This window comes from Oncorhynchus kisutch, linkage group LG5 (genome assembly GCF_002021735.2).
Source record: "Oncorhynchus kisutch isolate 150728-3 linkage group LG5, Okis_V2, whole genome shotgun sequence".
Lineage (NCBI taxonomy): Eukaryota > Metazoa > Chordata > Actinopteri > Salmoniformes > Salmonidae > Oncorhynchus > Oncorhynchus kisutch.
In genome coordinates, this window is record NC_034178.2 from 26,570,421 (window position 1) to 26,588,938 (window position 18,518).

The window sequence follows — 18,518 nt, forward strand, 5'->3', positions numbered from 1 at the left end:
GTCCACTGTGGAGTTGTATCGCCGCTACAAGCACCGCCCATCAACAGTGTGTGTGTGTGTGTGTGTGCGAGAGCGCGAGAGACCAAGGTAAAATGTGTTTTATATTGGATATTCGGTTCTCTCGTCAATAGTTATTGAACCAAACATGCCATGATGATGAAACAGTGGCGTGTATTCATGAATGCCAAAAGGATGAAAAAACCCCAGCAATTATGTATATTTCTTCTCTCTGTGTTTCCTAATTTTCGTTCAATTCAAAAGAGACTGAATGTATCTTGCTGGAGAAAGCATCCGAGCGAGCACAACAGCACCCCTCTGTCAATGTATGTGTAGCCCATTTATCTGATGCTGTCTGGTCAAAAATAGTATGATAATGTTGCTGCCCGTAGCATTGAATGTAAGGGAAGCCAGCGAGCATTTGGCCTCCCTTGATAAAAAACAAAAACAATAATAGCCATTCAGTGTTGAGCTAAACTGAGTGAGCTCTAGTCTGAATTGTCTTATCACACCATTTTTTTGTGTGGTTTGGCTTCACAACAATCACATCAGAAGCCAAATGTAATTTACAGAAGAAAAAAAATGAATTGTTGCATCTTGTTGTTTTGTTGTTTTCTGGTGTCTAGCAAGCTAGCTAAAACTTGCCCTTTCCTAAATTAACCATGGATGGAGATCGGGATTTGGACTTTACTTAATTCTCCGTACTGGCCAATGATAATAATGGTGATTCTGATCCAACCATAAATTCATACATTGTGCCTCTGGCCTGAAAGAATGAAAGATCAATATGTAGCTAGATGTAGTAGGCTAATAGGCTAACTACCTGGCTAATCGTTGCCCATGAAAGGAAGTTACAGTGGTTTTTTTGTGGTCCGTAAACATCGTAAATATTAACTTGATTGATTGGTAGGTTCCTGTTACAGTTTGTTACATGTAATATGCCAGACAGATGTTGCTCTCCAATTTTTTGATGAAACAAAGGTGTGGTAGAATTTATTTTGCCACGGTGTCTTCTTATTTTCTCGGCCTTAGGCTTATATATCATGGTGGCAAGACATATGAACTAACAGGTTGTAGAACAACAACGCAATTATCACAACACGTAAACTCAGCAAAAAAGAAACCTCCCTTTTTCAGGACCCTGTGTTTCAAAGATAATTAGTAAAAATCCAAATAACTTCACAGATCTTCATTGCAAAGGGTTTAAACACTGTTTCCTATGCTTGTTCATTGAACCATAAATAATTAATGAACATGCACCTGTGAAACGGTTGTTAAGACACTAACAGCTTACAGACGGTAGGCAATTAAGGTCACAGTTATGAAAACTTAGGACACTACTAAAGAGGCTTTTCTACAGACACTGAAAAACACCAAAAGAAAGATGCCCAGGGTCCATGCTCATCTGCGTGAATGTACCTTAGGCATGCTGCAAGGAGGCATGTAAGACTGCAGATGTGGCCAGGGCAATAAATTGCAATGTCCGGACTGTGAGACGCCTAAGACAGCACTACAGGGAGACAGAGCGGACAGCTGATCGTCCTCGCAGTGGCACAAGATCGGTACATCCAAACATCACACCTGCGGGACAGGCACAGGATGTCAACAACAACTGCCCGAGTTACACCAGGAATGCACAACCCCCCCAATCAGTGCTCAGAATGTTCGCAATCGGCTGAGAGAGGCTGGACTGAGGGCCCGTAGGCCTGTTGTAAGGCAGGTCCTCACCAGACATCACCGGCAACAATGTCGCCTATGGGCACAAATCCACCGTCGCTGGACCAGACAGGACTGGCAAAAAGTGCTCTTCACTGACGAGTCACAGTTTTGTATGGAAAATGTATGGATTAAAAAGTACATACTTTTCATTAGGAATGTAGTGAAGTAAAAGTGGTCAAAAACATAAATTGTTAAGTAAAGTAGTACCCCAAAAAACTACTTAAGTTGTACCTTAAAGTATTTTTTATTTAAGTACTTTACAACACAGGAAAAAACCATGGTAGCAATTAAAAAGTAACAGTCTGGAGATTATGGTACAATTATTAGACTAAAGGTGAGGACACAACAGTTCACCTGACGAGACTGAATCCAAAAACATTACACTGTTGATTCATGTGCATTTTATATTTACTGTACGTTTCACCGTATTTGTTGATAACGAAATCTGAAAATATTCTAGATACATTCAGTAGCATGATAAGAATATTATTGGAAAATATGGGTTAGGTGCAACAATGGACAAAACAATGATGGGGTTTGAGTGAGAGGTTTAACTGGTGTTTTCAATGGCCACACCTCTCCAAAGTGTGTACAGTTCCTAAATAATTTCAATGCACTTGTATCACTCAAAGAAAGGGGTAGGCTGTCATTGTAAATAAGAAAGTGTTCTTAACTGACTAGCCTAGTTAAATAAACGTTTAAAAAAGTATTTAATTTAAAGATGCTTTTTGAATCCTCCTACAGTAGCTGTGCCATCAATGAACTAGACGAGGCACACTTGTAGTTGTTTTGTTTGGAACACAGCCCTGCATCCCTACCTTTACAAATTATGCCCACCTGACCCAGATTGCAATTTATAATGGAACATTTTGGGATTGCGTAAACAACAATACTTATCCCAAAATGTTCCATTATAAATTGCAATCTGGGTCAGGGGGGCATAATTTGAACATTTGTTTTTTTGCCAACATGCCTAGCTAAATCATAAAATATGATCTTAAAGTGTTAGGCTTTCACAATGCATTTCAGAGAAACAGTAATTCCGGTACACCTAGAATGGAGTCATGAGTGCATTCAGATGCATGATCTGTGGAATATTTTCTTCACAAATAAAATAAAGGTTTATTGGTTGCGGACACAGATTTGCAGATTTTATTGCGTGTACAACGAAATGCTTCTGTTTCTAGCTCCAACAGTGCAGTAATACCTAAAGCAATACAATTAAAATAACAAATACACATAAACCTGAACATTTTTACAGTTAAGAAATATCATGACAAATGTCAGAGCGAAATATAAATATATATACAGTACCAGTCAAAAGTTTGGACACACCTACTCATTCCAGGGTTTTTATTTTTTACTATTTTCTACATTGTAGAATAATAATGAAGACAACACTGAAATAACACATATGGAACCATCTAGTAACAAAAAAAAGTGTTAGACAAATCTAAATATATTTTATATATTTGAGATCCTTCAAAGTAGCCACCCTTTGCCTTGATGACAGCTTTGCACTCTTGGCATTCTCTCAACCAGCTTCATAAGGAATGCTTTTCCAACGGTCTTCAAGGAGTTCCCACATATGCTGAGCACTTACTTGTTGGCTGCTTTTCCTTCACTCTGCGGTCCAACTCATCCCAAACCATCTCAACTTGGTTGAGGTCAGGGGATTGTGGAGGCCAAGTCATCTGATGCAGCACCATTACGCTCCTTCTTGGTCAAATATGGTCTATGGTGTCAGGTAAGGCGAAGGTGAGATGGTCTTTAACTAGCCTATCAAAGCAATTCATGATGACATAAGTGAGTGCTACGGGGCGATAGTCATTTAGTTCACTTACATATACAATACCTGAAGTATACAGTACAACAAGCAAACATAAGTTCATTCTTGTTCAGGACAACCCAGGGTATAACGCCATGTCATCTTGGAATGTTACACCAAACATTGTGATCATAAACATTTGACACGGTATATTTAGAGTTTTATGATATGGAAATGAGAAGTGCACATTTGGACACACTGGTGTTTGGCTTGCTTGTATGACAGAGCTGGATTTATTATAATCCTCAACATCTCATTTTACAAAATACATTGAGTCAGCGTAATTTACAGCATTGCCCAATTAGAGGGAGGGATGGGGCAACCTCTTGTCGCTCGCTGTACTCCTATTCAGAATGTCTGTCAGTCAAAACCCATACAGAGCTGTGAAGTGGAGAACATGAGCTCTGATGTCATGTATAGCATATTACTGTACAGCCACTGCATTCCAATTTAGGCGATTATCATTGTCAAAATATAGGATATTTGCATCCCGTCTACGGGTACCAGTGTAAAGGGCTACGAGCTATTGAATGTGGAAATCCGATAATCCAAATGCAAATTTTTTGTTGTTGTATTTTTCGCCATCTTCCCAATTCAGAAAATATAATTTTCCATAGGCACGGCACTCTTTAAGAGCTATTGAAGATTGAAACCCAAAATCATTTTTTAAATATTTGTTTTTAAGTTGTGTTTTGTTCTCCATGCAACCCCGATTCAGAATGTAACATTTTCATAGTCATTGGCATGCTTGTTTCAATTGCTGTTGACGAGAGAAAACCAAATATCCAATATAAACTACTTTTACCGTGTGTGTGTGTGTGAGTGAGAGAGCGACCAAGGGGTCTTTTACAGTGAGATACAGTACAGCAGGGTTCCCCAACTGGTGGCCAGTGATTTTATTTGGACCCCCAAGTTCTGAGCAAAACATAATAAATAAAAACATGCTTGTTTTACAGATTTTTCACTGTTGGACATCTGCTTCAAGAGATTTTACATTTGGAAATCTGTTCAAGTATTCCCACACATAATAGAGACGTGATCGTATACAAATGTAAGCAAGGTTTGCAGTCGAATGATCTGTAAATATGTTCCGGACCCCCGTATCAGAATCGAGTTGTGTAGAGTGTAACACACTACATTACTCAGCACCAAGTAGGCCTATAGGAAATGTAGTCATTGGTGTGATTTCTAATCCTCTCTCTACAGTAATTTTCTCTTTTGAATAGTAGAGTCTATTCACCATGGGATGGTAATCTACATAATATTTTTTTAAATGTAGATTAATGGATAATAAACTTCCCATATTGCTACTGAACTTGAGCAGTGCTGACAGACTGCCATAACGCCATAAAGTTTATAATAGGCAAACTAACGTGATTTAAATGTAGGGGTTGGTGGGAAGAAAATGTGGGGGATAAAAAATATTTCTATCCCAACCAATTATTACACCACATTTGACAGTTACTAAAACATGCAATAGGTTACATTGTATTTTAACTACCAGTTTGTATCTTGACCTTGGACTTACGGCGCACTTGGCACGGTGCTACTGGTGAAATCAGTTGCCACTTCAAATGGGCAGATATCAAATATACATCTATGTTGCCATGTAAAGGGTGTAAATGATATTTCAGATTGTGTTCTTGCAATGACATGTTTAGTTACACACTTTGAGCAGGAAAATGGGTTGTGTCTCACCGAGCCATCCTTCTAAATCTTGTCTCCTTTGACTTGGTTGTCCGAGGCTTCAATAATGAACAAATTACAATTTCATTTTTTGCTTATTTCCTACATTAGAGTACTATAAAACAGTACAAAGTGTATATATAAAATGTGGAGAAAAAAAGGATCTAAAAACTATACAAAACTGGAATAAAACGGATTATTTCCAAAAACAAAGTGGTTGTCAAAATGACTGGCACTGGAAAACATTAAAACATTGTTAGAACATACACTGAAGTAGACCCACAAAGATGGGTTTACTTTTTTGCTCTGTAAGAGTTGAATAACAGTATATTTCCAAGTTCCAAATAAAGGCATTTAGTTTATAAAATTAGAATGCCCCTAAAATCAAACCCCTGTCCATTACTGTGAGATAACATTTTCATAACTGCTGGTTTGAAAAATGATAAAAATGTGAGTACTCCCAACCTATCTGCTCTCTTACACAACAGTTGTCAAAACCTTTTCTATCAGTAAACCAAATTGGTGCCAGAATGACATTTTTTTTTTAAACAAGTAAAAGTGCTTTTGACACTCAGTTCCAGCACCTTGTGTTGGTGTACAATACTTTAAAAAGTTATTTCATCATTGACAATAAATTAAAATAAAGTAACAAACAAATGCTCTTTTATTCAAAATTTAATTGTCCCTGTATTTAACAAACTACATCGTTGAAGTCACACATTTGTGTTCAAGCCCAGCACTAACACACCAGATTCGAGTAATCATGGATTTGATTATCAGTAGAGGAGTTGAAGCAGGTGTTTCTGCTCTGGAACAAAAAATGTGTCACCTCTTTGATGCACCAGAGGACCAAGGTTGAGAAACATTGATGTCGGCCATTTGATGAACTGTGACCTGGTATGGGGTGGGGTGTTTTAAAGGGCAGATCTGGTGTATTCTGAATTCAACATCTTTACACCACTAACAATTACAGGACAGCACTGCAAAACAATATACAACCATTGTTAAATAATGCATTGCCTTCAGTCACACAACCGCTACTTAGAAGGTTCACAAAACAGTGACATCACCCTCGGCGTTCTAAAACGTGACATCATTCCTCCGTGTTTTATCAGCCCACAGAGATTCTGAAGCAGATGACATCGCTAGAATCCATGGGATTGGTCACTGGGCTTGATCCAATGATTACTTATGAACAGGCCATGCATGTCCAGGTAATGTAATGTTGTTAAGTTCACTACAAGAGAGGAACAGGAAAGAGTCCCAGTCCTTCAGACTGCACTAGATGGTGGTGGTGAAGCTCAGCTTTACAGATGGTGGGCACGGCGTAGTGCAGAGAGCTGACAGTAGGGGGCTCCTCATCACCTAGAGATGAAGAGATATTCAGCAAACAAACACACACTGGACTTCACTAGTGAATAACGTTGGTGTTTAATATGAGGGTTTCAGCATAAAATATCCTTTACATTGTTTTTACACACTTCGATTATTTTACTATGTCAATATGTCTTTGTTTTAAATGTTTTGGTGCCAAACTGGTTGCAGTCAATAGTTGGAAGAGTTGCAGACATAATTGAAAATGCCATTGTTGATTAGATGCCTTTTTAATTAGACACATTTCTCTTGAACCATTTGGTCTATCTGCTAGAAACCCATGGACAAACATGTAATTTTTTGGGGAGAAGTTATTCAAGTATAAATGACCAAAGTTACCATAGATTACCTGTTAATTACAGAAGATTCTGGTCATTTTGGTAAATTAACAGTAGTTTTGCAACCCTAAATGGCACTAATGGTGAAATAGAAACAACCAGTGGTGGAAATGAGTGAGGAGTGGATTAAGAAATATTTTTGATATGATGTCCATATATGTCTGAAATGATGTCACTGACTCAATCATCTCCGAATCCGATGACTCATTCTTAAATCTGACTCATAGTTCATTATCAGTCCTATTGTACTTAAAATGTGAAAATGTCATACAGCATAATTTTAGGCATAGGGCTTTAAATCTGAATCATTCTCAATTTGACCGCTTACTATTTTGCAATGAAAATGTCAGATAATTTTAGGCATTTTTAGACATAAAACATTGGTCTCTTACCCATTCCGGAAGAAGATGATTCGCTGTCGGCCAGGGAGGAGGAGTCAGCCTGGTCAGGTGACAGGCCCTCCATGAGGGGGATGGACAGCTCAGAAGAGGGCACTGACAAATCATAGATCCCAGAGTCCCGGGGCATTTCTGGGGGACTGGCTGACCCATCTCCAGCCTGGGGAGGTACGACAGACCTCAGAGCCAGAGGACCCAAACCAGACGAGGCCCCCGATGTGAACCCAGATTCCCCCTGAGAAAAGATAGAGCTGGAGAGGCTGTTCCCAGGCCCCCCGGGTCGGTCCAAGGAACAGTGGGCCAGGCTGAGGCTGGGAGGGAGAGACGTGAGCAGCACATTGCTCTTCAGAGTACCTTCGCTTTCTGATGGCAACTTAAATAAAACCTCGTTGAGCACCAACCCAGAGTCAAACTTCTCCATGCGAGGCGACGATGATGACAATGACACTCCGTCACGCGGTGCCAGAGGAGCGGGTTTCACCTGCCTCTCGAACCAATCAGGCTCCAATGAGATGTGCTGGTGCATGTTGCAGATGGCCACGTACAGAGACCGCCCTGACTTGCTCCGGAAGTAGTTCCTCTTGCTGATGTTGAGCGGCTGCGGCTCGCGTTCCGGTAAACTGAGCTGGCGGGAGTGGAGGCGGCCGAACATCTGAGGGAGCTGATCCATGAGCTTGAACTTGGGAGCCAGGCTCAGCATGGTCGGGACGTCGCCCTCGTGGGAGTAGTCGAAGTAGACGGCCATGAAGCGAGACAGGTCCTGGTCTTTCTGGCGCGCCTCACAGAGCTTTTCTGCAATCATGGCCACTGCGACAATGAAGAGCTCTGCTCCGTTTGCTGCAGCTGCTCCACCTACACCAAAAGAAACAATGGACATATAGTAAATCAGTGAGTGAGTTTATCCTTGATAGTTTGTTAAAATGCATGTACTTGGCTGTATATGCATTTATTCGACTGAACATAACCAAAAGGACACCTGTTGTAACTTCCGTTGTTAATTCAGTAGATGTCTGACAATGTTTGACACTTTTGGTTTTCATTTGTCAAACAAATGAAATCAAACAATCATTCCCCCCCAAAAAAATATATCAAATCACCTCTGGCTGGTGATTTCCCCCTGCGGCTCTTCTCTATATAGTGCTTGAGGCCTTTGGAGCAGACAGTGATGATGTAGTGAGCCTCATCTATCTGCCGACTCAGCCAGGACATCTGGCCCTCCTTACAGATCTGCAGGTGCTCCCACAGGTCCAGAGTCACCTGAAAAAAAATCTAAAATAGGAACTGGCGAATGGAATGGGGCGAGGTTAAACTATAATATCACCTGCAGGACTAACCACCACAGAGAGACATAGATTCCAATGGTGTATCATCATCACTATTATAGATTAATATTACAGAATAGTAAACCATTTTTGAGTATTTACTGAGCTATACTCATCACATCGGGCTGGTGGAAGAGACTATTACTATTATAAAATATATGCTGCTACTACTAATTCTACTATGAAGTCACACACTTCATGGGATCAACCAGCAGGTGGCACAAAGCACACTCCTGATTTACATTTTCCAACCCCATCACATTCAATTCTCTGGCCTGAGCCAACCCTTGGAGCCAACCCTTGGAGCCAACCCTTGGAGCCATAACCTAGCTACAAAGTTGTGTGCTTGAAGGAACATTATTTGGGAAGTTTAGTTCCTACCTCACAGCCACAGAAGTCCTGGAGGAAGAAGGCGAAGCTCTGTACGACTGTGAGGTGTTTGGGGCAGTCCTTAGTGGAGTAGCAGACAAACACCTTAGTCCGGGGCCAGGGTCTGTCTGCATTCAGAGCTGTGGTGTGAGACGATGACTCAGCACTCTCCTCATCCAGATGGGAGTAGATATTCTCTGCACAGATCAAGTTACAACACAATATACAGTATTAATACAATATGAAGACAAAGGTGAAGGGAAATGCATTGGCCTATTCTACTAAATGTCTACTAATGTTTGTAAATGTTGGATACAGATTTTTTTTAAAGGTAGATTCAGTAAACAGACCGAATGTAGACGGAGGGACTTTTTACAAACCTAAGTCATTGGTAAATCTAAGTGCTGGCGGTAAGTAGCATTATAGGTCCGGGGGTGTGTCAGATAGTTTTTTGTTGCTATTCTAACAGCCGTTATTATGAGCTGGGTTTGATGAATAAACAAGTTGTAGGTGTGACGAGGGCTTGGCCAATCAAGGCATTTCATGGCTTAATACTGCATGCATTTGTCTCTAGTTCTGTAGGATTTGACAGTATTTGCATTGTCATCAACTTCAATCGGCTGGGGGCACGGAGTATTGTCAGAATCCACGCCATAACCAACCGCGTTACCGCTAAGACCAGACTTAAGTTGGTCTTAAATATCCCCACCAGTGTATACTGAAATTGGCACTTTGGCGCATGTTTTTAAGGACACACCTCAGATATTGCCACCCTAACCCACCTCAGCGGAAGTGACTGGTAAGACAAGACGGGTAAATTACAGGCCAAAAAATTGCATCTGACAATTGCACTGGCTTTAATACCACCTGCAAATAGAACCCTGAGCGTGAAATGTTTCATTATTATGAATGATGAAAAGTACCTTGTTGTTTCTTCCGGCACATTACAGTGAAGAGTGTAGCGAAGGCAGACATGATGACTAGAGGGACAGTGATGGCCATGGCTCTGATAGGCCCTGCCCACGGGGAGTGGACTGAGACAGAAAGACATTTAAATAACAAGCAAATACATTTCCAATGAACTATGAATGTGCTTTTTACTCAGCAAAGTGAACATAAAACACCCAGAAGAGTTTGGCAAAGCCCCAGTCATCCAGGCTTATGTAATGTGAGTTTAGTAAGAGGGTGTCAGTCTAGAGGCAATACTGTGATGTTAGCTAGTAGCAGGCAGCTCACCTTGGCTTACGTGGTACTGGGCCTGTCTTCTGGTAGTGTTGGTGTCATCTCTCAGCTGAAGGACAAATTACATATATGGAAGGAAATATGTGTGTCAGCTGAGATGGCTTCAGTGGGTTTCCATCAGTTCTGCATCCACAATAGCACCTCATTATTTCCTGTAGTGCACTACTTTTAACCAGCGCCGTGAGAATCATGCTTTACCTCAATCGCATAGGTTCCTGGTATCACATCTTGAAGAACGCATGTCGTTATGGGCAGATTAAACTCCTAAAATAGAGTAGAATGGTGCATTATTGTCATGCCGTTTCTGTAGTGATACAATGTCCAGAGCTGAGGAGTCTCATGCATTTCTGACTGAGGGTTTGGAATACTGACATCATAATAGTTGATTTTTTTCACCTCTTAACCAATCATATGGTTGAGGACCTAATCAGGTCCTGTTTCTAAAACACAGTATGTGAGAGAGAGGGGACCTGAATGAGAGCTACAGCTAGCTAGGGGGGGCTTTGGCTTTTATCATTGTTCGAAAGACAGAAGAAGTAGGGCAGGGCCGCTAGAAGACTTGACCGACAGTAGGAGGAACAGGGGAGATATGATTTCTCTCCACAGCTAAAACAACGCATCCTGGATACAAAGTGCTGTCTGTTCTGGCAACATGTGTGAGAGAGAAGAGACTCTTCTCTCCTCCAGCCCTGAATAATGAAGTTATGTTCTGCTGGGAATATCTTCAGTAACTCAGTGAGTCTGATCAAACTCGTCCTTTCAAATGTGATTAGCTTTTGCCAGCCAGATGGACAGGGTTTGCACCTTCACTTTTCTAAATGTTCCATTTCAACAGGTAAACCTAAACAAGCACAGGTCAAGTATTGAAATGTTTTAAAATAGTATTTAAAACCGTGGTCTACCTCAGAGTGATTCTGATTGTCAGACTGACTGACTGTGAAAGTAGGATAGTCTATGGTGTGTCCCAGGAGGTTATAGGACGTCAGAGAGAGGCCCAGGCGGTAGGGGCCCGGTAGATAGAGGCCGAGGACAAGACACGTCAGCATACCATAACCGTACAACATCCATCCTCAATGTCTGGGAAACACATTAGAAGCCGTTCAGGGTCCATATTACAAAAAAAAAAGTGTCTCAGAGTGGGAGTGCTTATCTCGGATTTTACCTTGACCGTATTAGATAATAATGAATGAGATATGGACTTTGGGGCAGATCGGCACTGGACAGATCGGCACTCTTAGCGAAGCTTCACCAGTAAAAACGACGTGGCAAACTCGTAATGTAATCATGCTCTTACCGGTTTGCAGCGTTTAAGCCTGAATGGTCCCTCCTGTCGTAGTTTGTAGTACAGGTAGTAGATGGTGAAGCCGAAGGTGGAGGGGGCGTGGTCGAAGACAACATGGAGGTTGGAGCCCAGCTGGGAGATGTTGAGAGTCTTGGGCTTCCAGACTGGACACAACCACCAGACAGAGACACAGAGACAGAGAGAGATTAATCCATGTATAGGAGCATTATAGGAATTTCTGTTGGTTTCATCCATAATCAGTAGCGGACACGCAACTCAATTACAAAACAATTAGGATATAATATTACATTTTAACACAATGCTGTTACGAGAGTAATTACAGTATTAGCAAACAGCACTTGATTACTTACATGGTTTGCAGACCAGGTTGTCTGGACCCAGTAGAACATCACAGGCTGAAAACAAAGACAACAGGAGTCTTCGACAACAGTTATAATACTATTACTGTTAGCTACAACGTTATCAATAGGGCCAAGAGTTTTCCTCCTGATCAGGTCAAGAAAAACTCCTGTCCTGGCTGTATTGACATTCCAAGTTGGTGGTCGTGACTTCGCGCTGAGCTCGTGATCTAGCCTACAAATAGGGCCTGCAATTTGAGCTGTATTCCACTTACAGTTTGTGCGCAGGAAGGATGGGGGGAAGAAGCTGTCGTTCATGACGGTGGGGAAGGGAACAACACGGACCATGTAATCGGTCTCATAGGCCAGGCCAGGGAAGGGCTGTGAGCTCATCTTCTGTCAGGGAATAACAGCGCATACTTCTGGGTAAAAATCAGCCAGCACTCACAAATTAAGTATTGCTTCGATGTATTATCAGCAGTCAAAATGGATGCGTTTCGGTCATCAAGACTTTGAACGGCTACGGCACCCAAACACATAACTTGGTAAGACTTGAGCTAAGCTCATTCGCACACCTTACTTCCAGATGCATGGAAGTGACTTACCACAGTCTTGTAGGAGAAGTTGAGCGGTCGTGGGTCTTTGAGGATCATGTGTTGACACCGTTTGCCCTCTGGGTTCTTATCCTCTAGGTATACTCTGAAGCCCTTCACATGCTCAATACCTGGACAGAATAACACACACACACACACACACACACACACACACACACACACACACACACGTTCAATACCTGAATAGAAACATGCGCATTCAAAATCGGTGACAAAAATGCACCCATGTCAGATGACAGCATAACACCACCACACCCGTGACACTATCCCCCCCACGTATCACATACAGGAGTTCCTCGATGAAAAGTTGAGTCATACAGCAGTATAGCGTGCGCGGTATGCTGTGGCACTTTGTGTTTACCGTTAATGCTTGTTCACACCACCAGAGGGTATGGTTGAGCGCATCTACCACACCATTTGAACGCTGCAATTAGATTATGTATTCCCTTTTCTCCTCCACAAAAAGAAAGCTGATCCTGGCCTTTTAAGATTTACTTCTGATATTTCAGCTGAATATTATGGTGTTTCCCTAACATGAATGAATTTGTGTTGCATTTTACAACGTGCCTATGTAGGCCTGCAGCTCACTGTACCTAAAAACATCTGTACATACAAGTCCATCAAAAATAGAAAATGGGCAGAATATTATATAAAATATTTGTATGGTCAAAGGCTGACAAAAGTCGGTAATTTCAATTTAAAATGCGACTCATTCAATTCCCCGTTCCATTCTGGTGTCGATATGGCTGTAGTCCCACTGACATTCCGTTATGTAATTAAGCTTTCACGCGTATTTTTCTGCCTTTATTACTTAAAAAAGTATTTCTCATATTTTAGCTTAATTCATATTATGGTGTTTCTATTCCAATAAAAGCACCAATGCATTTTAGACGGCCTATAGCTTACTAGGCGAGAACAGGGACAATAGTAACAGTGCATTCGGAAAGTATTCAGAACCCTTCACTTTTCCCACATTTGGTTACATTACAGCCTTATTCTAAAATTGATTAAATCGTTTAAAATCTACACACAATAACCCCATAATGAAAGTAAAAACAGGTTTTTAGAAATGTAGAAAAATGGAAATATCACATTTCTATAAGTACTCAGACCCCTTCACTCAGTACTTTGTTGAAGCACATTTGGCAGCGATTACAGCCTCGAGTCTTCTTGGGTATGACGCTACATCTTGGCACACCTGTATTTGGGGAGTTTCTCCCATTCTTCTCTGCAGATTCTCTCAAGCTCTGTCAGGTTGGATAGGGAGAGTCGTTACACAGCTATTTTCAAGTGTCTCCAGAGATGCTCGATGGGTTCAAGTCCGGGCTCTGGCTGGGTGATTCAAGGACATTCAGAGACTAGTCCCGAAGCCACTTCTGCGTTGTCTTGGATGGTTCCAGGTTTCCTCCAGACGTGTCGCTTGGCATTTAAGCCAAAGAGTTCAATTTTGTTTTCTTCAGACCAGAGAATCTTGTTTTTTCATGGTCTGAAAGTCCTTTAGGTAACTTTTGGCGAACTCCAAGCGGGCTGTCATGTGCCTTTTACTGAGGAGTGGCTTTCGTCTGCCCACTACCATAAAGGCCTGATTGGTGGAGTGCTGCAGAGATGGGAGAACCTTCCAGAAGGACAACTATCTCCACAGAGCAACTCTGGAGCCCTGTCAGATTGACCATGGGGTTCTTGGTCTCCTCTCTGACCAAGGCCCTTCTCCCCTGAATGCGCAGTTTGGTCGGGCGGCCAGCTCTAGAAAGTCTTGGTGGTTCCAAACTTCTTCCATTTAAGAATGATGGAAGCCAGTGTTCTTTGGGACCTTCAACGCTGCAGAAACGTTTTGGTACCCTTTCCTAGATCTGTGCCTTGACACAATCTTGTCTCGGAGCTCTACGGACAATTCCTTCGACCTCATGGCTTGGTGTCTGCTCTGACATGCACTGTCAACTGTGGGACCTTATATAGTGCCTTTCCAAATCACATCCAATCAATTGAATTTACCACAGGTGGACTCCAATCAAGTTGTAGAAACATCAAGGGTGATCAATGGAAAAAGGATGCACCTGAGTTCAATTGAGTCTCATAGCAAAGGGTCTGAATACAAATGTAAATAAGCTATTTCAGTTTTTTTTTAAAGCAATTTTAGAATAAGGCTGTAACGTAACATAATGTGGGAAAAGGGAAGGGGTCTGAAAACTGAATGCACTGTAGTTTCGTCTTCATCTTTCATGACTCAATAAGTAGATCTTACATGCAATTCTTTTTGACTGCCTACCAAGCATTGTGTAATTGGATTTAACCTTATAGCACCAAGTTAAAAAGGTATTTGCACAGAGAACTTCCATATTTTCCCTTTTTTCGATCGATTATTTTCAAAAAATCTGACATATATTGAGTGCCAAAAGTATTGGGACAATTACATTTTTTGTTGTTGTTTTGGCTCAGTGTGCCAGCACTGACTTTGAAATGATTATGAGGTTAAACTGCAAACAGTCAGCTTTAATTTTAGGGTATTTTCATCCACATTGAGAGAACCGTATAGACATTTTTGTAAATAGTACCCCCAACAGTAGGGGACCAAAAGTATTGGGGAAAATGCACTTGTGTGTATTAAAGTAGGAACACGTTTTGATTACGAGGGGTTATGATGTGTGATTCATTCCGTACCATCCATAATCATGGTAGCATCCAAATTAATGTCGAAGTGTTGAGCAACATATATTCATATATACAAAAAAAGTGGCTCCAAAATGAGACAAAACATTATTTACCATTCAATTATTTGGGGCACAAAATAATCTGTGTGCAAGCTTGATGTAATTATGAATATGCGACCAAATACTAAACTTATGACTACTTTAACATACAGTTGAAGTTGGAAGTTCACATACAGATTAGCCAAATACATTTAAACTCAGTTTCACAATTCCTGACATTTAATCCTAGTAAAAATTCCCTGTATTAGGTCAGTTAGGATCACCACTTTATTTTAATGTGAAATGTCAGAATAGTAGAGAGAATGATTTATTTAATCTTTTATTTCTTTCATCACATTCCCAGTGGGTCAGACGTCTACATACACTCAATTCGTATTTGGTAGCATTGCCTTTAAATTGTTTAACTTGAGTCAAACGTTTCAGGTAGCCTTCCACAAGCTTCCCACAATTGTTGGGTGAATTTTGGCCCATTCCTCCTGATATAGGAGGGGTGGCAGGGTAGCCTAGTGGTTAGAGCGTTGGACTAGTAACCGGAAGGTTGCAAGTTCAAATCCCTGAGCTGACAAGGTACAAATCTGTCATTCTGCCCCTGAACAAAGCAGTTAACCAACTGTTCCTAGGCAGTCATTGAAAATAAGAATATTTTCTTAACTGACTTGCCTAGTTAAATAAAAGGTAAAATATAAAAGAGCTCATGTAACGGAGTCAGAATTGTAGGCATCCTTGCTCGCACACGCTTTTTCAGTTCTGCCCACACATTTTCTATAGGATTGAGGTCAGGGCTTTGTGATGGCCACTCCAATACCTTGACTTTGTTGTCCTTAAGCCATTTTGCCACTACTTTGGAAGTATGCTTGGGGTCATTACCCATTTGCGACCAAGCTTTAACTTCCTGACTGATGTCGCTTCAATATATCCACATAATTTTCTTTCCTCATGATGCCATCTATTTTGTGAAGTGCACCAGTCCTTCGTGCAGCAAAGCACCCCCACAACATGATGCTGCCACCACCTGTGGGTCACGGTTGGGATGGTGTTCTTTGGCTTGCAAGCCTCCCTCTTTTTCCTCCAACCATAAGAATGGTCATTATGACCAAGCACTTCATTTTTTTGTTTCATCAGACCAAAGGACATTTCTTCAAAAAGTACAATCTTTGTCTCCATGGCCAGGTGCAAACCGTAGTCTTTTTGAGCAGTGGCTCCTTTCTAGCTGAGCGGCCTTTCAGGTTGTCGATATAGGACTCGTTTTACTGTGGATATAGATACTTTTGTACCGGTTTCCTCCAGCATCTTCATAAGGTCCTTTGCTGTTGTTCTGGGATTGATTTGCACTTTTCACACCAAAGTACATTCATCTCTATGAGGCAGAATACGGCTCCTTCCTGAGCAGTATGATGGCTGCGTGGTCCCATGGTGTTTATACTTGCGTACTATTGTTTGTACAGATGAACATGGTGCCTTCAGTCATTTGGAAATTGCTCCCAAGGAGGAACCAGACTTGTGGAGGTCAACAAATGTTTTTTTCTGAGGTCTTGGCTGATTTCTTTTGATTTTCCCATGATGTCAAGCAAAGAGGCACTGAGTTTGAAGGTAGGCCTTGAAATACATCCACAGGTATACCTCCAATTCACTCAAATGATGTCAATTAGCCTATCAGAAGCTTCTAAAGCCATGACAATTTTCCAAGCTGTTTAAAGGCACCATCAAATTGGTGTATGTAAACTTCTGACCCACTGGAATTGTAATACAGTGAGTTAAGTGAAATAATCTGTCTGTAAACAATTTCTGGAAAAATTACTTGAATCATGCACAAAGTACATGTCCTAACCGAGTTGTCAAAAATATAGTCATAACAAGAAATTTGTGGAGTGGTTGAAATAATGAGATTTAATGACTCCAACATAAGTGTATGTAAACTTCCGACTTCAACTCTGTCTGTGTGTGTGTGTGTGTGTATATATATATATATATATATATATATTTGTCCCAATACTTTTGGTCCCCTAAAATGGAGGGACTATGTGCAAAAAGTGCTGTAATTTCTAAACAGTTCACCCGATATGAATGAAAATACCCTAAAATGAAAGCTGACAGGCTGCACTTCAGCCTCAGGCATTGTATCATTACAGAGCCAAAACAACAAAAAATGGTGTCACTGGCCCAATACTAGGAGCTCACTGTATCTCACATGTAAAGGACCATCTAAAAAGAGCAACTATGTGAATAACACATTTTTTAACCCAAAAATGTCAGATAAAACCCAAGGTCACAATATGTTACCGTTAGCAACTGTACTTTAACTTCTAGGGTAACTTCCATAAAGCACAAACAATATTAACTGGGGCCCAAAACAATGAATGAAAACATGAAGCGGATGTTGTTTGTGAAGTTAGTAGGAGTCCACACACATTAGCTAGTCACACACACACTTGAGGTAAGGGCATAGTATCAAACCTGTTTTTATGAGAGACCATAATTTGAGCTGGCAGGAGAAAGAGGCTGTGCCCTGGCAGAGGACCACACCTGGGTTCAAAGACCATTTGAAATCTTTCAAATACTGTGTGTTTGTTTTAGCCTTTCTGGAGTACCAGGTGGGCAGGATTTGCACTTTTAGGACTTCTCCATTTATTCATAGCAACAGGCAAGCTCAAGCAAGCACATCTAAGCATTCGAAATGTATTTGTAATAGTATTTGAACCCAGGTATGCAGAGGACAAGAGAGAGGGTGTCTGCGTGCCAAGGAAGTATTCCCGTGCCCTTCAAAGTGTGCCAGCGCACCTCCCACGTTAATTACATTTCTTCCTTATCAGTCCGAGGCATCAGCAGAGGCAGAAAACACACATTCCCTGTGGCTTCTATTACCACTGTGGGGAGCAGAGGCTGTGTGTGTGTACGCTTAGAAGCTGAAAGAGCCTTCTCTTTGTGGTGGTGGTAACTCTACACCTCCTCTACTCAGTCCTTTACCTCTTCTACCGCCAAACAGATACCATCAGCCTCCCCGTCAGACACAGAGGAGAGAGAAAAAAACTGGAAGGAAAAAGCTGTCAGACAGGTTGGGCTGTCTTCCGGAGTGTTTTTTCCCCCCTGGCGTCGGTAGCTTCAGCTTTCTAACTACCTGATTCAAAGTAGGAAAGATCCCCCCCCCCCCCCCCCCTCTCTTTCTCGCTCTTCTGCCCTTTTAGTTTATTTTTCCTACTTCTTTCTTTAACCCTCTACCTGAGCAGTGGTGCCCCTGTCCTAGGGATTAACCCCTGGAGAATAACAGGCTACATTGTCATGAGG

The 18,518-nt window shown here is 41.4% G+C and overlaps 1 protein-coding gene across 2 annotated transcripts in view; it reads right to left on the bottom strand.

The window, feature by feature from the left end:
* Window positions 1–4,379: 4,379 nt before the first annotated feature.
* The window catches only part of LOC109890815 (interleukin-17 receptor D), a 51,004-nt gene continuing 36,865 nt past the window's right edge, over window positions 4,380–18,518 (bottom strand). For both annotated transcript variants that reach the window (XM_020482856.2, XM_031824742.1), the window contains 11 exons: window positions 12,520–12,638; window positions 12,190–12,310; window positions 11,927–11,971; window positions 11,568–11,719; window positions 10,472–10,537; window positions 10,268–10,322; window positions 9,955–10,065; window positions 9,044–9,228; window positions 8,438–8,597; window positions 7,335–8,192; window positions 4,380–6,595 (listed from right to left, as the gene is read on the bottom strand). In XM_020482856.2, the coding sequence (XP_020338445.1) occupies window positions 6,468–6,595; window positions 7,335–8,192; window positions 8,438–8,597; window positions 9,044–9,228; window positions 9,955–10,065; window positions 10,268–10,322; window positions 10,472–10,537; window positions 11,568–11,719; window positions 11,927–11,971; window positions 12,190–12,310; window positions 12,520–12,638 (2,000 nt within the window). In that variant the 3' untranslated portion in view covers window positions 4,380–6,467. The remainder of the gene's footprint in view (window positions 6,596–7,334; window positions 8,193–8,437; window positions 8,598–9,043; window positions 9,229–9,954; window positions 10,066–10,267; window positions 10,323–10,471; window positions 10,538–11,567; window positions 11,720–11,926; window positions 11,972–12,189; window positions 12,311–12,519; window positions 12,639–18,518) is intronic.